Source organism: Schistocerca serialis, chromosome 3 (genome assembly GCF_023864345.2).
Source record: "Schistocerca serialis cubense isolate TAMUIC-IGC-003099 chromosome 3, iqSchSeri2.2, whole genome shotgun sequence".
Taxonomy (NCBI): domain Eukaryota; kingdom Metazoa; phylum Arthropoda; class Insecta; order Orthoptera; family Acrididae; genus Schistocerca; species Schistocerca serialis.
In genome coordinates, this window is record NC_064640.1 from 110345563 (window position 1) to 110370901 (window position 25339).

The window sequence follows — 25339 nt, forward strand, 5'->3', positions numbered from 1 at the left end:
GTTGCTCATTCAAATTGAGAATTCTCATCCCTCTCTTCTGTCATTACCATTCATTTTTAAAGGATTGTGATGACAGATCTATGACTGGCCATTTTTGTGCAAACAGCCACTGGACCTATTAACATCCTCCACACTATGAACAAATGACGAAGGGTAAACAGCGCTGATGCCACAATCCTGCTGAACTGAGGTGAGTTATGTTAACCAAAAAATGCCACAATGGAATGCTAAATGGAATGTCACACTGTTCGAGTATTTCTGAGAAGGACTGAGGAAAGCCGAGTGACAGGCTGGGACTTGGCCTGCACATGTGAAGTTTGACACACCATGGCCAGCCCTGATCTAGATGGAATGGACTGTACTCATCTGGGTAACCAGCAATATCTATGTTTCCTTGATGGCTGACAATAACATTTTTCTTAAATGAACTAAATAATAGTAACCTTGTCACAAACATGCTTAACTATGAAACAAGAAATAATAATTCAATGAAATTATCATTAAAAATGCAGAATAAATAATTGTGTGGCTAGTATTGCTACTTTTACTTTCATGGCTTCAATATAATAGTTGGAGTGAGGTCTGTCTTTTTAGTTAATATGATTTTCTATCTCACATATGTTATGGATACAGAAAAAAATTAGTTTCGGATAAGAAACTGGAGATGAGATCTCTTTCTGTATAACACAGAGAAAATTCTGGGTATAAATGGTAGTGAAGACAAATTATATCTTCGTATTTTTTTCATTGACATAATCCCATCTAATAGATTTGGCAAATGTATAGTATTTAAATTTGCTACCAGATACCCTTTGTGTTGCCACAGTTGTCAGTTATTTGAAGGAAAGAAATTGTGCGTGCCACATGTCTGTGAATAGTGTAAACTTTGTTTTGTGTGCTATTGTATTTTAACCATTTGTGTATCATATTGTCTGAAGAGGAAATTGGGGACCAGATCAGCATTTGCCTAAATGACCAAGGGAACCACCTAAAACCACACTTAGGCAGCCTAGTGCACTGACCACTGTTGTTAATCCACCACGCATATTCCATCTGGGTCTGGCTCACCTTTGTGTCTCACAAGCAGAAGGGTTATGCTACACAGCAACAAATTATATCAGTGTTTGAGGACAAATTACATCAAAGATTAATGCTAAAGACAACAACTCACACAGTTAAAACCATCTTACCTCCATCTGCTATATTGTACACTGAAAGGATGTCCACATCCCTGGGATCATCATTCCAGCCATCATCATCTTCATCATTTGCATATATGAACTCTAGTACTCTCTTTGGTTCACACAATGTCGGCTTCATACACAGTCTTTTCAAATTCTGTAGAAGATTGTCTTTGTTAATCTGTGTTTCAGATCTCTTCTTCTTACTTTTATACATCTTTTTTGCATCAGCTTTAAATATTTTATTTTCATTTGTCTTGAACTCCAAAGCTGGGTTATTTTTTGGTCTGATTAATGGAGTATAATCCTTGTTGACTGAAGTAGTTTCTTTCTTTGTGATTTCTGTTACAGCTATATTTTTTGTATCAGTGGTGGTGTCACCTTTATTTTTGTCAAGACTCATTTTATTTTTCTTAACTTTACATCCACGTTCAGGTTTACTGTTAATCACAGCACTAGCATCCTTTTCTGCACTACTTTTCGGGAAAGTTTTCTGTTTCCTACTCAATTTATAGCACATGCTGTCACTTGCAGAAATCTTAACATATTTCTTTTCACATCCATCCTGAACTAATTTTATTTTTGGGTAGGGAACATAACCATGTCTCCTTGCATAAATCACAATCTCTTTGCATGTCCAGGATTTTTCAGATGAATCACACCCAAACAGTGCATTTTTTATCATCTTCGATCGGTAATACTGAAAACGTAAGAAAATACCAATATTAAGCACCAGAACAGAAATTTATATATTTTAAAATCTTGGAAATCAACTGACACTTATTTTTAAAACAGTTTTTTTACAGTCAATAAATATTCTATGTTTAAAGGAAAAATTATGTCTGTTTATAACAGAATATTTGTTTGGTACGAAAACCCTACATAATTATTGTTTGCAGAATTCCATGATTGATATAATATTTTTTTTTCTTTTCTTCAATTAGACATGTTTAGTCATACAATTACCAGTTTCAACTGCAATCAACAGTCTTCATCAGATCCATTGTTACAACATAAAAAGTCTCGTAACACTGATATGTGTGTGTTGTTATACTCAACTGTGTACGTGTTAGTGTCAGGAAGCTCCTTGTGCTGCAACACAATGTGTGCACTGCCTGACAATAAAGGTAAGTACTCGGAAGACATGGTTGGATGTCAATGTAACTTCAAACAAGTACACACCATCGACCAGGTAAGTAACTGACAGAGTTGCAATTCTTTGTGATACGTAGAATGACCAACAGTGTGTGTTGTTTTTGTTTAGTATTGTTACCTCACCTGATATGGTATATAAGGGGTGAGAACAACGTTAGATGTTGAGTGATCGCTGTTAAAGGCATGGATATGCCGTGTATTCACGAGAGACTGTGTCATCAGCATCTAACAGAGTTTTAAAGGGTCCCTCATTGTGGGGGGGTCTCCATTTGGCCTGCTAGTCAATTTGTGCAATATCCAGAATTGTGGGGCATTCCAGTGTGACAATGGACCCTTGCTGGACCACATGGGAATGTGAGGCAGACATACTCATCATCAAGGTTCCGGTTGGCTACATCTGACCACCACAACGCAGAACTGCCGCACTGTGTGCCAAGCTATCATAACCCTTTTACATCTGCGTCTACCATTCAAGAACAAGTAATGGACTCTTTGCAACATTCTGTGCTATCCCGCACCATTGGTCAGAAAGTAGCAGCAACTGGACTAGAGATTTACTGTACCATGAGTAGGAAGCTGTTAACATCACAACATAAATGGGTACTTCTGGAGTGGTGCTATGACCATTAAGCACGAACTGCTGATGAATGGCATCACATTGTGTTCAACGGTGAATCGCAATTCGAGCTAACCCAGATGACCATCATCAGTGAGTATGGCTGCAACCTGGCCACAGCTCCCATTCTTCCAACACTTTTGGAGAGGTACAGTGGTGTTACTCCCGGCGACATGGTGTGAGCAGCAGTCATGTATGGTTCAGGTCACAGCTGGCAGCGATTGAGAGAACTCACATTGCACAACAATATGTCATGGACTTCCTGTGTCATCTTGTGTTACCTCAGTATCATGGTGCCATTTTTCAACAGGACAGTGTGTGTCCACTAATGTGTCACTTTGAACTGTCTGAATGATGTTGAGATACTCCCATGGCCAGCAAGATTCCCAGATCTGTTGACGTTAGAGTGTGTGAGGCCAATTTGGATGTCAACTCTGTATAGTGCCTTTATCCAGTATATCAAGGACCAGTTACAACAGCTGTAGGCCAGCTTGCCTGAGGAGAGGATACAATGGTTTTATGACACCCTTCCAAACAAAATCAGTGCACGCATCCAGGACAGAGGTGGTGCCATGTCACAATGCTTAAGTGGGCTCGTATTGGTAACTTCTTTGTAAATCTGACTTTATTTTGTTATCACTGAAATAATGTCACATACCCTCTCATCCCATGAAGTTTCACTTCAAACCTCCTCCCCTTCTGGGTGCTTCACTCTTTTTCAGGCAGTGTAGATGACTGTTGATTACAGTTGAAAGAGAAAACTGTATGAATAAAACCTGTGATTATGTGATGTTCAATACAAGAAAAAAGAATAAATAAATTTTTTTTAACAGTTTAGTTACTACCTTTTCCACAACAAAGACTCACATTTTCATACATTACAGCAGCAAGTAGTTGATACTGTAGTCTGAGTATCATATGCAATGTTAAAGGAACAGTTATAAAGAAAATTTCATCCTCCTAGAGGAAATAATTTCTCTTATAAGATAAAATGCTGCAATAGCAATTTCTTAATGCAAATGACACATGCCTTATTTTCTACTTGAAGTCACACAATATTTAATACCATGACTGGTACAGTCTCACGTAAATATCAATATAACTTATTTCACTATTGCTATTTCACCCACTTTCACCGGCTGAAACAAAATAAATGTGTATATAACTTACGCACTTCTCTTTTATACTTCTATGATAACTAAGATACACAAATATTTTGCAGCTTAATTCTGTACATACTCATGTACAGTTGTCTAGAGGCAAAAATACACTGTTTCTGAAGAATATTGGTACTTGTAAAGTGTGCTACTAGAAAACATAAACAGAAAATTTGGAAAAAAACAGCAACTACATACTGTTTAGTGCAAATAATAAAATAATGGACATTAAGAAAAGCTTAAAGCAGTTTAATTACTTTGAATAGCAAACCCTCAACAAATGAGGTTGCATTTTCAATATTACTCACTAATCAGGGTGACCCCAAACTCTAACTATATGCTTCTGGTTGTCACTTGGGTTACCAAACAGCTACATGAAAAAGTGCTACTATAGTTCTACGAAAGTTCTATGGTCATACAACAAGAATCAATTTGATGACCATTGTTATGCTTGTTCAGTATTAGTTCAACTAGGTGGTCGTCAGCCCTTTAAGATTGTTACCATACATGATTATGAGCACAAATAAAAAATCAAAACTCAACAAATACTACAACATCTTCTTGAAAATACTTTCTGATACAAATATTGAACCATTTTGTAGTATCTTTCAGACAGGATAATCTGCTGTGCTCTCAACAGGTTGGGGTGCTAGATGCGAAAATGCAGTAAAACTGCTGTAAGTTGTGGTAATTACGAGTGGCTGCATTGGTTCACTATCAGTTGCTGGAGTAAGAATTCGTCAGAACAAAGTCCTTCACATCTGGTTAAACCTAATACAACTAGGATATTTACATCTGTTGCTTCAGCATTCATTTTTCTATTTGGCATGACACCCACCTAACAACTGAGAGGCTTTTACAGAGTTGTACGATGTCCTTTAAATCCATGCAAAAAACCTAAGGTAATAGCTCTTAGTAACACACAAGGTTCTGCTTTGCAGTCACCAAGGTATCCCAAATGACTCTGTACACAGTCAAAACTATGTAAGTTCCCTATGGTACAATTATTATAAAATAGTGTGTAGGCTTACATGTTGTGACCAGACAACTTTCCTTTCCATTCCTTTTCTTTACATTGGAGATAAGATGCAGATTATAGATCTGGGGACAATCTTCTATCAGGTCTACTTGATCAGGAGCCCAAATATTGGAGTAGTACTCTAAAATAGATTTACACTACCAATCTGTTTAACGGATTCACTATACTTTCTCATAATCCTCCCACCAAATCAAATTCATCCCACCCACCATCTTTCCTCTAAATGATATCACATCAGTTCACTGTATTATACCTATGTTTTCACATCAGTTCACTGTATTATACTCCCCTAAATGATATCACATCAGTTCACTGTATTATACCTATGTTTTCACATCAGTTCATTGTATTATACCTATGTATTTAGGTACACAAAAAATGTTCAAACACCAACAAACAGCATTCAGACATGTTCTCTAGGAAAATTTTATTGGCTTTGTGGGCTCAGACTATGTTGTTACTCTCTTATGAAAAAATTGTATCTGGAGCTATAAAACAAGTTCCATGATACTTATTAAATTAAGATTAAGTGAAGAAAATATTACTGCAAATTAAAATGAAAGTAGATGGACTATAAAAACACCCTAAAGTAAGCCATGTAGCAAAACAGTACAATCTGCATTTTGTCAAATAGTAGCTCAAGCTGACTGATCCAAAAAATCCTCTTTATTAACTCCAGAAATGATTGAATCTGTTAGCAGTTAAGTAAGTGCTGTATTTAGCGCAATGGGTATAATAGAGTAGTAGTTAAGAAGGAACACTAAGCATTACATAAGTCGTATTCCATGGCTCATGTGCAGAGGGGTCTCTGGAATGTGAAAAGAAGTCAAAGATATACATTTTATTTACTTCAAGCGCAATGCAATTCAATTAATTAAAATTACAAAAGATTATTTTCACAGTAATAATACTAATTATAAAGTATCACAAAACATTAATTTCAAAAGTTTCTGTTAAGTATTTACTGAGAACAATTCACAGAGGCATGCTGCCTACACCATGAAATTATCATCATCTAGGAATGGATGGAAAGGTGTAATTTTTAATCACAAAATTTAACATTTCTTTATGTCTGACAGATCAGTAATTAGTTTGAAGAGAAGTTTAAAAGAGTTACAGACAAACTTTGTGTGTTCAACACATTTTTAAAAACACTCTATTTGTTTTGCCTCTGTAGTGAAAACATTGAGAGAAATAATGACAATCTTTATTAACAGTTACCAAGAAATATTGGGCAGAATGTGAAGTAGGCCGCATGTGTAATTCAGCCCCAGGTAGCTGCCCGAACCTAAGGTACTCAGTGTAGGTAGTCATATTGGGCTATCACAAGTTGGCACTAAACACGACGTGTAGCAAGATTGCCTGGAGTAAAATGGAAGGAAGAAAGATCAATTTTTGTTACCCAGCAAATCATGCCTGTATTTATCTTAAGTGGTTTACAGATCTCATGAAAAATCTAAATCTGGATGGCCAATTGGGGATATGAACCATGCTCTTCCCAAATGTAATGCCATTGCTTTAACTACTGCATGACCTAGCACTCAAAGTGATAACAAGTATGCAAAGAATACAAATTAATAAAAGAAACAGCTATTTCTTTTCGAAAAATTCCTTCTAGGAGGGATCCATGTTAAATTTGATTCAAAAATAAATTCAAGAACATAAAGTGCTGAATAGAACACAGAAAATGATAATGAGAAATTCAAGCAATCACTGCACAAAAAGCCATTAAGCAGAGTTGAATAATTAAAACAATACTGAAAAGAGGAAAAAACTCTCAATCTGTTGAGCAACAATGATGTATGCCTGCTTTCTTTGCCTCTACATCAGAGATGAATTGGCAGCATCTTAAGTCGACCAAACAAATGGAAATCTAAGAAGGCGAGATCAGGAGTGAATGTAGGATGCCCCAAAACCTTGAAATGAATATCATGAAGAAGTTTGAACGACACAGACAGAAATATATGGACGCACATTGATATGCAAAAAAAGAACACCTTTTGATAATATACCTTGAATTTGTTTTGAACAGAAGGCTTCAATTCATTACAAAGTATATCACTACAACAGTGACTGTTTACTGTGCGCCAGTTTCTAAGTAGAATTACAGAACTGGCTCTTTGTGCACCCCAAAAAACTGAATGTATCACTTTTCCTGCAGAGGGTTAGCTCTCAAATTTCTTTTTGGTTGGAGATCCAGGATGTTTCCATTTTATGTGTTAACACTTGCACTCTGGTTCAAAATAGTGAACCCATGTTTCACCTCCGATGATAATTCATTAAAAAAAGAAAAATATTTCACCTTCATTACAAAGATGGTCCAGTAGCTGCTGACAGATTTTTACACAATTGCATTTGAGCTCTTCATTAAGTTGTTTTGGGATCCAATTTGCACAGACTTTTAAAACATTTAGCACATTATGAATGACATCACAAGCAGAATCATTACTAATATGCTTTTGGTTTGGCACTTCATCAATATTCACTTGTTAGTTATTAAAAATCAGGTTATGGACATGCTCAGTGTTAGTATCAGCAGTGGATGTGTTGTGACTCGCCGATCTTTCAAAGTGCCGCCGCGCAGTTACGCGTGTCCTCTACATGCGGCGCTGTCTGCCAGCCATGCAGCAGAAGTGCCACCTAAGCGGCCAGCCAGCCAGCGACTACTAGACTCGGACTCAGTTATGATTTGACTGTTAAAGCGTACACACGTCTTACTCTGTTTACTTGATCTGTGACTTTCATGTATTGCGTCTTCCTTGAAATATATTTGTTCTACTTGAAGTTACAACAGGATGTGACTGAACGATCTGCTCTTTCTTCATGCTTCATGGCTGTTTGGCCATTTTTGAATTGTTCAATCTACTGGCAAGCACTTCATCATGTTAAAATGAAAGATGACTCCACTGTTTGGTCCCCTCTCCCAAATCAACCAACCATGATAAAGCATTGGACCCATATTGTGCTGAACGTCGTTTATGGATTTCAGCTCCTGATACACCTTCAGACCACAAGAAAACAGGTCGCAGATTTTTTTTTTTTTTTTCTTTTTCAAAAGTACAGCAATGTTTACCTCATGAGAGCAGAAAGCAAACTGTTGTGACAATGTTTCCAGAACGAAATTTTCACTCTGCAGTGGACTGTGCACTGATACAAAACTTTCTTGACACTTGCTCACGAAAGGCAAAGGTCCTGAGCTCGAGTCTCGGTCTGGCATACAGTTTTAATCTGCCAGGAAGTCTGATGTGACAATGGTGAAACTTGGCCACAAGCAAAGAGAATGATGTCTTCTAGTAGCTGAGCACACTAACTCATACTGTGACCCTAAAGACAATTAGAATGGAAGTGCAGATACTTACTGACTTACCCTCATAGAGATAAGAATAATTTAAAAGATTTAAAGGCACTTACTTTTGTCAATAAATATGTTATTCAGGAACATGTGCCACATGTCACAATGAACTCTCTGCCCACTTTCATCCTCAGAATGAGATCTATTACTTGCTAGTGGCAATGCCCTCTAGGTATGGCTCAGTTTTGGAAAAATGTTATCTGACTGCAGATTTGGTCAAGTCCTTTGTATTTTTAATTAATTAATTAATTAATTTATTTATTTTGTTATCTATATATGTGACTGTTATGTAATCATATATATATTGAGCATGCTTCTGATACAAGTAAATAAAAAATAATTTGTAAGCACCCATAAAAATCTAAACCGATAACAACATTCAGTTTAAGAGCAGCCAAACAAATATTGGTGCTCATTCTTAATTCACTGACAAATTTCTTAGCAGAACTGATTAATCTGTACATATCATTAATAATATTAAATAATGTGCATGTAATGTAAAATCTGATTTATGCACGTCTTGAGTACACAAATGTGATCAATGTAAATAAGTGTTCTAGATAATGATTTTCTCTTCAATGATGTATGGCTACAATTACCTTATAATTATCATACACACCCCACTGTACTGTACATTTCCATACTTTGTTACAAGTTTGCTCTTACCTCTTAAAACAAAAATGTGTGTGGGTTGTCCCCCCCCCCCCCCCTCCCCTCCCCATTCATAAGAACCACTTCACTTACGATCTCTGAACTGACATTATTATAACTCATTAGATTATATGTATTATATATTTTTGTTTTATGACATTTTCAAAATCTTTGATGATCTCATTGCAAATGTCTTGCACTAAATGTATATTTCATCAAATCAACAAAAGTAAAGAATTTTCTTCTGTTATGATAATAAGAATTATACCCAACATATCTTTAGATGAAACCTCAACTGGTCTTCGAGAATGAGCCACATCTTGAGAGCTCATATGACCATGTATAAATTAATTTAAATATTACTAAATAAAAAGTATTGGTGGCTCAGAGCAAGCATGAACTTCATTAACTTAGTTTGCATTTGGACCACACACCACTTATTTTACTAAAAAATTTTATTGCTGCACACAATTTGCCTTCATTGTTCTCTACAAAATGTGTTGGACCCATTACTTAACACAACTATGATTAACAACTGTGTTACACATCTTTGTGAAGGTTAGACAAACTATTACAAACTCACACCAACAGTCATGATTCTTAACAAAGTCTCTCACTGTTTTGTGAATTTTCACACATTCCTAATACATTATCCAATCTAAAAGTGTTTTTGAAGCATGCAGTACACTATATAGTACAAAGGAACTATTTTTATGAAAACAGGGAGGAAAAAAAAAAAGGTCACAGCACAGGTGCCTCATTTATTTAAGAGAAAGTGGAGGAAAAAATATCTACAAGGGTGATTCAAATTAAAACCTTAAAACTAATATAACACTTTTAATTGTGAAAATGAACAAAAAACTTACATGTCATTTTTTGACCTAGCCTCCCTGACACTGAATGCACGTAATCGACTGCTTTGGAAATGCATAGATACCGCAATGAATGAAGTCTTTTGGTTGTGTCTGTAGCCATTCATACAATATGGTTTTCAACTCCTTGTCACTTCTGAAATGTCTGCCTTCCATTGCTTCTTTGAGTGCATCAAACAGATAAAAGACTAGGGGTGAGATCTGGTGAATAAGAAGGATGTACCAGACATTTAAATTTAATTTTCTGAATAGTCTCAATTCCTTAAGCGATCTATGTGGCCAGGCATTTTCACGCAGTAGCAATACTCCTGAAGTCATAAGTCCTCATCGTTTACTCCTGATTGCAGGGCAAAATTGATTTTTCAGCATGTCTGAATAAGAGGTGTTGGTTATCATCACTCCCCTATCCATGTAAGGCTTCAAAATTACTCCATTTGCATCCCAGAAGAGAATGAGCATGACTTTGCTGGCAAACGGTTGAGTGTGGAACGTTTTTGGTTTCAGCAATGAACTGTGGCACCATTCTTCACTTGACATTTTCATTTCTGGTGGGGTGGTGGTGGACCCAAGTCTCATTGATTGTAACAATTTTTCCCAGAAATGCATCACCTTCAACGTGAAAATGATGCAAAAGTTCTTAACAGCCATCGACGGGACAGTCTTTCAATTCAGCAGCCAACTAATGTGGCACCCACCTTAAAGGCACCTTACTGAAGTGCAGCACATTGTGAACCATATTCTGCACTGAACCAATACTAATCTTCAAACTGGTGGCTACTTCATTCAGAGTTACACATCTGTTCTCCTTTACAAGCTCCTCCACTAACACAATGTTCTCATCCATCACTACACAGTGAGCCTGCCCTGCTCTTGGAGCATCCTCCACAGAAGTTACACCACTTTTAAACTTCCTACACCCACTCACACACTTTCTGCAACTACTAACATGAATCACCGTACTGCACTTTCATTCTGCAGTGAATTTCGATTGGTCTGACACATATCGCAGATTGCTGCTCAATCACGGTGCAGGTTGACAGTAGGGTGGCCATCTTGTTGTGGTTGCTGCTGCCTTCTCCTGCATTGTAGCATCTCTCTGCCACCAGTCAGCAATCAGTCACTTTCTGAACCTCAAAGAACACTACTGCCACCTACCAATTCCATCATACAATTTTTCAAAATTTTATGGATCTTTTAAGATTTTCATTTGATCAACCTCGGTAAATGCAGAAAAGTAACAGCACATAAATCTGTGTAATCATCATAAAAGCATATTACTCAATTTAAAAAAAAAAAAAAAAAAGAGTTCATGGTAGTTAATAATTAACTGCTACAATAGGGCAGTATTCTAAGGATAACAAAAGACAACATAAAAATTTCCATATTTAGTCTTAGCCTACTGTTTATATACGGACACTAAGCTACATTCTCGTAACAATTGTAAACAATTTATTAAAAGATGATTAACCTATGAAAACATCACAGTACTGATGTATAGAATTAAATAGCTAAACTTCAAAATACCTGTGCGGCACATTGTCTTGCCATACTCCAAGAGTGATACTGATCCACTGATTTGGCAGCGTATGGATGAAACCTCAAATATTCTTGAGAAGCTGCTTTATCTGTCACCAGGGGAAGTCGGTGAAGTAAGAAGCTTACAGCTTGGTGCCATGGGAGAGTCTTACCCTTCTCTGCAGCTAATCTAATGCACAACAAAAGAGTGTATCATAGTATTTTCACTACTGAATAATAACACAAGATTAAGTGTATGTTTCAGAGAGAGAAAGTAAATGCTGATTAATACTTGTACATTACTCACAATAGAAAAAGGTGTAATAAATAATACTAATATTTTTGTAATGAATAGCATACACCTATTTCGTTACTTTATGCAGTCTTGAAAAGAGTGAGTAAAAGTTACAACGCATATATAGCTTATGAAATAATTTACGCTGCAACTTAGTTACATTGGCCTTTCAAACACAGCCTTCTTCTGCCCATTGTGTTGGTTGATTCATCATTAACTGCTGGATTCCACTTACTGACACTGTCACTAAAATTGATTCCACACTCTTCAGAATGGTATCTGATGATTTTGAACAATTGTCCTGTATTTCAGCATCCATACAAGGTGAAATGTAGCAACACAGGGAAATATGTGGGTTGCATGAAAGGTACAGCACACACTCAATATTAGGGTAGCAAATATATGTATAATTGTGTTTTTGTTGGATGTGTTGCCCCGTCTTAAAAACTTACGTGTAATAAGCTCGAATAACTAATGAATGTGGAAGCACTATACACTGATAAATCATTCCTTAGCAGTCAAAGAAGAAACTCAGAGTTCCTTCACCACAAAGCAAATGAGTTCCACATTATTCCTTGAACATTTACTTTAAGGGACACAGTGAAGAAGACAATCTTTATCACATGCACTGATGAAACTGAGATATGCCACAATGAGTTTTGCACACAATCCACTGAAGATCCTGACAAATCTAAATTTGCACTTGTTTCAGACCAAGCCTTATCAATGCTGGTACCTCAAACATACAGCTGAAATGTATATTCAATACACACGTAAATGATGCCCAACATGTCTAATAATGATGACCAGCGGACATGCCACCAAAGCATTATACACGCTGCAGAATTCACAGTAAACAGTATACTGCAAACATACAAACACATAACTGCATCTCTGGAACAAGAAATAGTGCAACAATGTCAATTATGATAATCAAAATAGAACAGAAGTGCAATTTAATGGGAAAAAACAGTAAAAATGGACAATACAAACACATAATCCCCACCTAAATGTAAATATCTGTAACAAAAAGTGGTGTTTGCTAGGAGAGCAAATTGAGAGAAGAAATCAAGCTTTAAACTATGCTCGAAACCAAGTGCTGATTACAAATAATATTCAACTACAGTCTGGCGTTATGTTTGATTTTAGACTTATCATGACACAATCCATATGTAAACAAACTTCCTAGGTACACAAAGCTAATGCATTGAAATATGAGGGTTGTTCAAAAAGTAAGGTAACTTTTCAAATTGCATGAGCAATGTACATTCGATTCGCAATCAGCATACTTCATTTGTTTTTGATAGATAGAAAGATTAGTCATGTTTTAGTGTGTTCGATGATTTTTGGTTATTATAAAAAATGGAACAAGGAATTTGCATCACATTTTGTGTGAAAAATGGAATCAAGTGCTCTAATATACTTGAAATGTTGACAGTGGCATACATTGAGTCTGCTCTAAGTCTGGTATGCACTCTTCCAAGATGGCTTAGAAGATGCCAATGCTGAACCTTGCTCTGGATGCCCCAGCACATCAACAAAAAAAATGTTTACAAGTGGTAGAAGGTCTTCCAAGATGACCAAAAAGATGCCAATGACGAACCTTGCTCTGGACACCTCAACACAACGACAGATGATAATCTCAAAGCTGTGAAGAAAACTGTTTTTAAAAATCGTCGATTACCGTAAGATTGGCTCATGTCATGCAATTTTTTTGGATGTTCTGGGAATGAGACATGTGGCAGCGAAGTTTGTTCCAAAACTTCTCAATTTTGATGAGAAGAAACGTCGCATGAGCATCACTCAGGAGCTCTTGAATGATGTCAATGATGATCCTGATTTGCTCAAAAGGGCCATAACTGGTGACGAAACATGATTTCACAGTTAGCACACTAAAACCAAAGCCCAATCATCCCAATGGAAGCATCCCAGAGAGCCAAGATATAAAAAAAGCACGCCACGTTTGATCAAATGTCAAAGTTTTGCTCGCTGTTTTTTTCAATTGCCATGGCGTAATGGATCATGAAGCTTTGCCTCAAGGTCGTACACTCAATAAGGAATTTTACCTTGATATTTTGCGCTGTTTTCGAGAAGCAATATGCAAAAAAGTCCTGAATTGTGGAGAAACAATTCATGGATTTTGCATCACGACAATGCACCTGCTTATTCATCATTGCTTGTGAGAGATTTTTTTGGCCAAAAACAACACTACGATCCTGCCTCTGCCACCATATTCACCAGATTTGGCCCCCAAAACTGAAGAGACCTATCAAACGACAAAGGTTTTTAACGATTGAGGAAATAAAAGCTGCATTGCTGGAAGTATTCCAAGGCTGTCCCACAAAGTGCTTAAGAGAAGTGCTTCAAGGATTGGAAGAAACGTTGGCACAAGTATATTGTATCTGAGAGGGATTACTTTGAAGGCAGCAACGTGAATATTGATGAATAAATAAATATTTTTTCATAAAAATATATAGTCACCTTACTTTTTGAACACAACTTGTATAAAACAGAGCCAGTTTCTGTTTATGAGTGTACCAAACATGGGGAAACACACACATACACAACATAACACTTGGTAACCACTTGGTGCTGGATAGAATTAGTGATCATGTAAAGTATAATGTTGTACAAAATATAAAGCCTAAATTAATACAACCGGAATGTGAACAAACCACCTCAAAAAATAAGATCGAACAGTCAGTGAGGGAAACAAGGTCAGGTTCAAATTTCCATCTGATTCTGAGACTTAATTTTGCAAAAAATGCCTTTAAAAAAAAGGTTGCTATAAACTCTGACTTAGAGAGATTAAATGGAAACCATTTCACAACACGTGGGTTCCACATAAACAAGCATGACAAAGAGCTTATTTGCTACAAAGCGGTCTTCCTGATATCCATTGAAGAAAATACAAAATCAAAGGTCATAAATCAAAACCAGCTACTTATGAGCAAATGGATCACAGTAAACAACTCATCACAGTAAACAAGTCAGAAGAAGAAAAGGGTACAAGTGGGTATACTGTATAAACAATACTAGACCAATAGGTCAAGAACTCAATGATGGGAAATGGAAACTCTCTGATCCTCCAAATCAGTCAGGTATGTACTCAAACACAGCTCCTCTAAGCAATTGTGGTTCAAAATGTGCTAGTTTGTCCTCTCTGTTTAACAAAGAAAGAAACAAAAATAGTGTGGTATCTGACCAAAGCATATTATGTCATTCCGTCAAGGCAACACTGACACCCCCCCCCCCCCCCCAAAAAAAAAGTACACAGTACAGTGGTCAAATTAAAAGATGAACCTGCACCCAAGGGTGACCAACAGAAACAGCATGTCTCTGAAGCCACTTTATATTGAATGCAGCGGAATTTAAACTGAAGGTCAGTGACACAGTAAATATGACATCAAGTTTCTCCAGAAAACTCAATACAAATCTGAAAATTAACTGTCACAGTTTCTAATCTTTACCCAACAAAATTCAGGACTCAAACATTCAGCTAATGAATGAGCTCAGTGATGTCTCAGTAGTATGCCTTGCAGAACCCCTACTCTGCATCACTGTAATGAAGTTCATTTCACTGTCCACAACCATTTATAAAAAGGGTGGTGGTCACAATTTTCATGAAACAACATACTGAATCTAACCCATTACCTGCCGTAAAATAAATAGGGGGAAGGCAAAATCTTTGAAAGTGCAGCCACAAAACTTACAAATCTAAATCTCATTGTGGATACAATTTACCACCTCCCTTAAGCAATCTTAATGATTTCCTGCAGAAATTGAAATGGTTTTTCAGCAAAGTAAGCCAGTGAAACACAGTGTAATTTTATGTTGTGACTTTAAATTGACTTTCTCACACAAAATGGAAGCAGTGAGAAATATTTCCATCATTCAAATATTATACTCTGCATGGACTGCATGAGTGCACCAGAAAACATCTACATGCAAGATAGCCTTAAATCAAATTCTTGTAAATTAACATCAACTAAGCTCAATGATACAATTATACAATGCAGGATTTAGTAGCCACCAAGCTCTTGTACTAAATGTTGATGTAAATAAAGATATCTCATATCCAATCAATCCTAAAACTTTATGAAGGTATTTCACTCAGGATAGCTTAAACAAAATGAATGGCCCCCTTAAGTAAAGGAAAGTGAACAGAGAGATATATTCAGTAAATTATGTCATCAAAAACATTAACATATTTCTTAACACAATGGTCCACCTCTCTGAAGAGGCGTTTCCACAAAAAACAGTCAGACTAAATAACAAAAAGGGAAACAAGAATTGGATTACACCAGCTGTAAAAGCCTTCTGCAACAATAACGGAATACTCCATCAGTTTTGCATACAAAGTAATGACTCTCCTCAATTACTCAAATACTATGGAAGTTACACTGTGTCCTAAGGGGGTTAGTAAGACAGACTAAAAGCATGCAATCTGAGCAGTCGCCTTATGTTGTTTGCAGATGATGCTCTTATTTATCATCTGGAAAAGTAATCAGAAGATCAAAACAAACTGCACAATGATTTAGAAAAGATATCTGTATGGTGCAAAAATTGGTAGTTGACCCTCAATAATGAAAAGTGTGAGGTCATCCATATGAGTGCTAAAGGGAATCCATTAAATTTCGGTTACATGATAAATCAGTCAAATCTAAAGGCCATAAATTCAACTAAATACCTAAGAAACACAATTACGAACAACTTACATTGGAGAGAACACATAGAAAATGTGGGGAAGGTGAACCAAAGACTGTGCTTTATTGGCAGAGCACTTAGAAGATGCAACAGATCTACTAAACAAACTGCCTACAGAACACTGTCCTCTTGTGGAGTACTGCTGTGTGGAGTACATCGAGAAAGTTCACAACAGAAGAGCAGCACATTTTTTATTATTGAGAAAAAGAGGAGAGAGTATCACTGACATGATACAGGAGTTGGGGTGGACATCATTGAAACAAGGGCATTTTTCATTGCAGTAGAATTTTCTCACGAAATTTCGATCACCAATTTCCTCTTCTGAATGCGAAAATATTTTGTTGACACCAACCTACATATGGGGAAATGATCATCATAATAAAATAATCGAAATCAGACCTCGCATGGAAAGATATAGGTGTCCACTTTTTTCCGTGCGCCGTTCGAGACTGGAATAACAGAGAATTCTTGTCAAGGTGGTTTGATGAACCCTCTGCCAGCCACTTACGTGTGATTTGCAGAGTATACATGTAGATGAGTAAATTAACAAATCAAACAATAAAGTAAAAGCAATAGCAATGTGTAATATTGTAAAAAGGCAAGAGGAGGAAAACAAAGTAATGCACACAAGCACAGAAATTAAACACAACAATGTAATAACTAATCCTAAAGCTGCAGTGACCACTTTCAACTATTTCTTTCCAAGCAGAGTTAAAGAATTAGTTACAAATAGCCCAAACATGAAATATTAAGCAGTAAATCAAAAATTCACATGTGTACACAGTCAATATTCATTACAATAATCACTAAAGATGATAATATAAAAGCCCTTAGACGTTATAAAAAATCTTATGCAGATGACATTGATGGTATTCCAACAACTGTCATCAAGAAACGCATGCATACTAGTGCTGGATCACTAACACAGCTCTGTGACTGTTCTTTCCAGGCAGATACTTTCTCACAGTCACTGACAATCTCAAAATTAATTCCTGTTTTCCACAAATGCGGAAAGAAAGACATGACACACTTATCAGCCTACCTCAGTTTCATCCTGCGTCTCTAAAGCAACAGAAAAAATTGAACAGTATGGTGCCAGATGACTGGCAAACAAATAGAAGGCATCCTTATTAAGCAATCACTTACAAAAGGTTAGTATGATGTACACAGTATTCTTCATTAATGGAAGTGAAACTACACACACACACACACACACACACACACTCGCTCACTCACTCACTCACTCTCAAGACTCCGTCTTCCTCACCTCCTACAATTGTGAAATTAATTTATTACATGCACCCAAGTGCTAATACATTATCACAACCAAAAAAGATGAATAGTCTATTTCAATCCAGATGTGGAGCTACAGAAAACTATACACAATTTTCCACCATCAACACACACGCCATTGCTCAGCAAACAAGCACTGATGCAGCTTTTTCCAAAGTACCTAACTCCTTAAAAACAGATTGGCAACAGAAAAATGTCAGCAGATACACAACTGCAAATATTTTATCAGATGCCAAGCATAATAAATATCGACAACTTCTGTCAATTAAAATCGGGGACAACACAGAGTTGTTGTATCCACAGCTCTCTGACTCCAGATTCTATTGCAGCAACACAACAGCCAGTGGTTTACAACAAGACTGGAAAATCTGACTGAACACATATCTTGGCCAGATATTTACATCACCGTCAAAAGTGTGCCAAGTAGCAGCAGGCCCCATGGACCATATTCTCATATTGACTAACACCCACACAGCCATGGTAATGTATACCACCTGGATTTCACTGGCCCTTTCAGGAAGCCATGTGAGTAGTGGTGGGGGGAATCATTACGCAATTTTCCATACATTGTCCTCACGCCATTCACCAGTGCAAAAGCTATGATTAGGGTGCCATTTAGGATCTAGTCAACAAAAAGCATCCCCCACACTAGTATCAGACAATGGACTAAAACTAACTACAAAAATATGTTCTAATTTCTATAACAGAAATAGCTTTCAGCAAGTCTGTTCCATATATAAAGCACCTGTGAGGTGGGGAGAATGGCCTCCACATTTAAGCATCAAATAACAAAAGCACGGGAGAGACAGCCCTAACATTGTTCCTGAGCACTTACAAAATCTCTTCCCTCAACAGGAAGAGCCCAGCAGAGATCCTGAGCAGATGCCTGCAGCAGATGGTTCTCCACAATAGTGTACCCATAAACAAGACTGTCAAATGTACATTTGGCACACTTCTGGCCTGGCACACTAGTGTGTGCGCACACTAGTGTGTGCGCACACCATTAAGAAAGCTCAGCCCTAGGGTGCACTACAGTCGCAGCCTCCCAGAACCACCTATTGTGGAGCTCACCTGCAATGGCAACACCAGAAGAGCTGTAGGCACATCAGTCAAAGCTGCTGCTCCCAGTCATGCTCCCTCGGTCATCACAGAACCAGCTGATGCATGCACTGTAGCCACTGAACAAACAGCTCCAGCCCCAGCCTCAGCCAATATTAGTGATCGAGGCGCTACCGAGCACTACCACATCTTACAAGGTCCCATCATCACACAGACTGGACCCAGACTGCAAGCTGTGAAACAGTAACACACGGCAATGGGTGCCTCCATGTAAGCAGATGCCGCACACAACATAGATTGCCCCTCACCACCTCCGCAGGACATTGAAATGGCCACACCCTCAGTGTCACACTACCGGAGGCCAGGGCAACCATTCTCCTCCTCCACCAGTGCAGATGGAAATGTCTTGAGTGACTTCCATTCCTATGCACCAAACCCAGGGGATAGGAATACAGTGTCAGGTAGTGACATTGGTGTCCTGCAAGAGATAGACATGCAGCTGTAGGCCCTGTCTCACCAGAGAGCAATGCCTCACTGGCTACAGAAAAGTAGTCATGTGTCCCATATGGTAGGTATGCCATGTGATATCATATGCCACAAATAGCCACCACCACAGCCTGAGCACCTCACTTTGCATTCATCACACATTATGCTACTCACTCGTTATCCACTAGACTGCCCTACTGACAACAAACCATGTGCTACCTTGTTCCTGTTATTGGAACTTATATGGATTGACTGTGAGCCTTCTATTGACATTTTGTTGTGAACTGGTTTACAGAGTCATTTCTTCCTGGCAACTGTACTGTCACTTTACATGTGTTACATGTATTACTGACTACAGTGACTTTCATGTGTTTTAGAGAAATCATGACTTAGGGCCAATATTTATTTTGCTGTTTAGCACGAACAGATTTTGAGAAACTGTGGGAAACCTAGATAAGGATAGCCAGACATGAATCGGAATTCTGTACTTTCTGAACTTCCCTGTTCAGCGCACAAACATCGTCTTTTTAAGTAAGGTCTGTTTTATTGTAGACACTAGTAACGAGTGCATGTGTCATGTACCGGCATGCCTCAGGAACAACTGTGCTCAGTTTCAGCTCTGTAGCTAACCTGTACGGTTCTGTTCTGTGCTTTCAAAATGTTTAACAATATCAACTCGCCCGCTGCGTGTGAGGTTCACTCAGTGATATGGTTTTTGTCAGCAAGGAAACTGTCTGCTGCAGAAATTCATCAACAGATTTGCGAAGTGTACGGTGATACTGTTATGAGTGAAACCAAAGTGCATAAGTTGGTATGAGTATTGAAAGATGGCCGTGACAACGTCCATGATGAGGACTGCTCCGGTCGCCCTTCTTTGATTACAGACAATCTGGTGGCTTCAGTTGAAGCAAGGATTCGTAAGAACAAGCACTTCACAATAACAGGTCTCTCAAACGAATTTCCTGACGTGTTGAGATCAGTGCTTTACAACATCGTTTCTGAACATCTAAAGTTTAGGAAACTGTGCTCCCATTGGTTCCCAAAACTCCTAACAGAGCACCACAAAACTAAAGATTTGAGTGTGCGATGAAGTTCTTGACTCGTTATCACGAAAAAGGTGACGGCTTCTTGAGTCAGATCATAACTGGAGACGAAACATGGGTTTTGCATATCATGTCCGAATCGAAGCAACAGAGCATGGAATGGAGACACACACACTTGCCTGTAAAGGTGATGGCCAAACAGACTCTGCCCCAGCGCAAAATCATGGTGTTGGTGTTTTGGGATATGCATCGTGTTTTGTTGGTTGCCTTCATGCAACAAGAAACCACTATCAATGGAGATGCATACTATCAAACCCTGAGAAAACTATGCAGAGCAATTCAAAACAAAAGACACGACATGCTGACAAAGGTAATTGTCCTTCTCCATGACTATGCAAGACCTCACACTGCAGGTCAGACCCACGATTTATTGAACAGTTTTGGCTGGGAAGTTTTAGATCACCCACCCTACAGTCCTGATCTTGCGCCGAGTGATTACCATCTGTTCCTCCATCTCAAACACCACCTCAGTGGCAACCGTTACAATGACGAAGACGTGAAGACGGCAATGAACTCTTCGTTCGGCAATGAACTCTTCGTTATCGGAACGGGTGGCAAGTTTTTATGAATACAGTATTTTAAAACTGGTTGAGACGTATGATATGTGTTTCAACAAACTTGGCAACTATGTCAAAAAATAGAGTGAAGTATGTACTTTCTGAAAATAAATTTACTTTTTTGAAATAACCTTTCATTGTGTACTTATGTTCAAATGGACCTTACTTAAAAAGCACGCCTCGTATATTGATATTAATTAATTTTAGAACAGTTTCTTTGAGTCTAATGAAGTCTATTGGAATCAGTCCACTTCAGGTGAACAACTGTGCAATGGCCACCTAGTGGTTAATGTCAATGTTCAGACCCTAACCCCAAGTTCATCCTTCTAGGATTAAGTGATCAGAGACTCTCCAGAAACATGGCTCACACACAAATAACCAACTACAGCAATGAGTTCTATTTGAAATAACACATAAAATTCACTTTGACACATATTTGCTCTCAGTGAAGTAAACAACTTTAATTTTCATCTAATAATACTGCAAAAAAGGTGCAATCAATTTCAAGGGCAACTTGCAAAATTGTTCATCTCTGCACGATTACATTCATCCATTGCAGCAGTAATAATGTTTGTTTCATTACCAACACACACAAAGCTAAGTTCACTTCAAATAATCTTCTATACACGCAAGTTGGATAAACAACGAATAAATTACAGTCAGTATTCTGTCTTCTTCTTCTTCTTCTTTAAAGGCACACACATGTAAGTCTTATTAGTAATAAAGTCTATTATAACAACTCTCAAACATAACTTCACCAAACAGCCAAACAACTGAAAATTACCATGAAGATCTGGAAATAAACTTCCATGTAACATACATGACATATACTGTTCACAATATGTTGCAAGATCCACAATACATAACTAACCTGAAAAGCTTATCATATTCAATCTCAGATGAACTTTTTGTTAACATGCGTCTCTTCTTAGGTGGACCACCTGAAGCACTACGTTTTGCTGATGTTTTAAGTACAGAAACTCCCGATTTGCCTTCAATCAATATCTGAAATGGCTTTACAAGTGGGACTTGCTGACTGGGTTTACTTCGAATTATTTTCTCTGGGTTATACAATGAAGAATAGTTATGTTCAGTTACAATGCCACCAACTAATCTCAGCAACTCAGTTACTGACATCCGCTTTGTTTGGCGCAAATTGACATTAGACACACTATCCTTTATAAAATGATGGTCAATCTCTTTTGAACTTGATTCTTTTAATTTATTTCCATCATCTCTGTCTTCCTTTATGGTCACATTTTCCTTTTTGTAACCTAATCGAACAACACTGTCTAAATTAACACTATTTCGTGGTATATCAGTGTATATCCAATAATCAGCAATGGTCTCTGGTGCTGTAAGATAAAAAACACATCAAAATAAGTTAAATAGTGATCTACACAAAATGCTATAAGAGCTTAAATATCAAATCACCACTAGTATAGCCTCACCCATCACACTTACCATTACAGTCATTCTCTCCCAAAGCAGAACTACATTTGAGTGAGATATTTTATTTGCTCAATAACACAAATGGATTTCATCCTAGAATGAAATTCTCTTACAATTTGTGTAGTATATATTCCAGTTATTGTGTGGTGGGGAGGATCCAATGACAACTTGAAGCCTTACAATCTGTCTATGAGATGCGTTTTGAGTGGCACAACTGGTAGTATAAAAAGGAAGTAAAACTGTCTTCAATCTGAAGATCATTTTGAACACCACATTTAATAGGCATGGTCCTGCTGGAGATGGCGTGTCTTTCCTTTCCTCTTATCTTTGAATTACCCAGTCATTTATAGTGGGAACTACAGTTTAACATGGATTTCAAACCACGGTGTAACTCGACATTTTTCACATCAATAAACATTGCCAGAGGTGAAAGAAGTGGGAAGTGACATAACAATCCTAGGACTGACTGGGAATCAGACCCAAGACTTTTGGATTTGTAGTCCAGCACTTTACCACAGAGCTACTGAGACACAGAGCCTACTGCTCACAAAAAGACAAGAGATCCGATTTTGATTCCAGATATGGTTTACACCTTTAACTTGCATATAAAATTGATTTTAATATATTTATCTTTCATAATTCTACTGTTGTTCTTCAGCACACTACTCTTCTGTTTCTTCAACACTGCACTTTCATCCCCCTCATTACAGAGGACCATACTTTGATCTGACATCACGGAAGTTAAACCACTCTTGAAAATCTAGTTGAATAAATGCTTAATGGGTGTTTCTCAAAGGAATAAATAAATAAATAAAAAACACCCACACACACGACTTTATTAAAGGGGGTAGACCACAGTAGGAAGTCTTATAGCCTATTTTTTACTGGCTTAATATGTTCCTTAGAGAGTCTATTTTTAAGATTAATTCATGTAAAGTGTCCCATAAACGTTAAAATACAGGGTGCCCCAAAAAGAATGACACAATTTTAACTTGTAATAATACTGAGACAAATGTCACTAGGTAACTGAAACAGCGCTATAATCTGGGAGACGAGTCTTTGGTATTGACAGCTCGGTAGCGTCTTTCCATTGCCTAGCGACCGCAGGCAGGCAGCCAATGACGGCCTGACTTTGAGCAGGTAGCAAGGGCCACATTGCCGCTCTGAAACCCGGTCGCGCACGCTTATGAAACTTACCAGTGTCTCGCGTGCAGGCGGTGCGGTCGTTCGTCGTTTGTCTGAAGTTGAATTCGCAGTTGATTTTGTTTTTGTTGTTTTTAGTGTTTCTTTGTTTATGTTTCGTTGTAAACAATGTCTAGTGCGGCGGGTAGTACCAGCCCAACACAAGAAGTGAAACGGAGGAAGAAAAGTGTGCTACACACCCAGGCCCGTGAATTCGTGTGCTCTGTGAGGGATTACTTTGAGAAAGAAAAGGACAAAGGTGGGCCCTTAATTCCTGTTGTTCAGGTTGTGAAGAGAACTGCAGCAGCATTGAAAATAAGTAAGAACACTGTTGTAAAGGTAGGGAAAGAACAGTATAGTGTAGATTGTGACGAGAGTGGCACAACAAAGCTGCACACAACAGGAAAGAAGCGACCGAGAAATAAGCAGGTGACAGCTTTGGACGATTTTCAGAAAGACACTATTCGTCGTCATATATACAGCTATTATAAGAGAAGGGAACATCCCACTCTATCTAAATTACAGGTGTCGCTTCAGAAAGACGATCTTTTTAAAGGGAGCAAATTTTCATTGCGTACAGTGTTGAAAGACATAGGCATCAGCTATTCACTGTTTAACGGACGCAAAATATTAATGGAAAGGACAGATGTAGTTGCATGGCGGTGCAGATTTCTGCGCAGGATCATGGGTGTGGAATTCGAAAGTATAGTGTGGTTAGATGAAACTTGGGTCAATGCCAGACATTCTTTACGTAGAGGCTGGAATGATGGAACGCCCGAGGGGACAATGGCAGTGCCTGTTGGCAAAGGAGGGCGTATTATTGTCTTACATGCAGGAACATCAAAAGGTTTTGTGCCAAACTGCTTGAAAATGTTTCGGTCAAAAAAGATGGGAGATTACCATGAAGAAATGAACAGTGTAGTATTTCAAGAATGGTTCGAGACATCGCTTACGACAAATCTGACAAGTCCATCAGTGATTATTATGGACAATGCGCCTTATCATTCCGTTGTTCACGATAAGGCACCAACCTTGGCAACAAAAAAAGACGATATCATTCAGTGGTTGAAACGGCGAAAAGTAGATTTCAGAGAAGATTTAAGGAAGGCGGAACTGCTTGAAATTGTGGCACAAAAGAAACCCCAATTTCCAACATATGTAATTGATGAGATTGCTAAAAGGCACGGGCATGAAATCGTTCAGCTTCCTCCATACCACTGTCACTTCAATGCAATTGAAGGAGTGTGGGCGCAGATAAAAAATTACATTGCTGCAAACAATAAAAAATTCACGATCTCTGAAGTGGAAACTCTCCTTCCAGCAGCTATCAATAAAGTGACAAGCGAGACGTGGGCTAAAATTGTAAACAGCACTGCAAGTGCCATCAGAGAGGCGGCCAAAACCGAAGGGGTTGTGGAAGAATGCATCGAAAATTTAATTATACATCTGGGAGAGAGCAGTGATAGTTCGAGTAGTGCTGAGGAAGACAATGTCAAATCAGATTCTGACAGTGATGTGAGTGGTGTTTTTCCATTACAGTAACTACAACATATTCAGGAATGTAAGGAGGGAGTTTGCTATCGATCTACAACCAGATCATCATATTGTGAGTACTTTCTTCAGATTATAACTCTTAATACACTGACCAATTATTCTGTAGCTTGTAG

At 37.9% G+C, this 25339-nt stretch overlaps 1 protein-coding gene across 2 annotated transcripts in view; it reads right to left on the reverse strand.

Annotated features, from left to right (window-relative positions):
- LOC126469791 (uncharacterized) overlaps nucleotides 1-25339 on the reverse strand; it is a 120159-nt gene that overhangs the window by 19212 nt on the left and 75608 nt on the right. For both annotated transcript variants that reach the window (XM_050097042.1, XM_050097040.1), the window contains exons 7-9: nucleotides 21910-22393; nucleotides 11548-11728; nucleotides 1191-1881 (exon numbers count right to left, since the gene is read on the reverse strand). In XM_050097042.1, coding sequence (XP_049952999.1) covers nucleotides 1191-1881; nucleotides 11548-11728; nucleotides 21910-22393 — 1356 coding nt within the window. The remainder of the gene's footprint in view (nucleotides 1-1190; nucleotides 1882-11547; nucleotides 11729-21909; nucleotides 22394-25339) is intronic.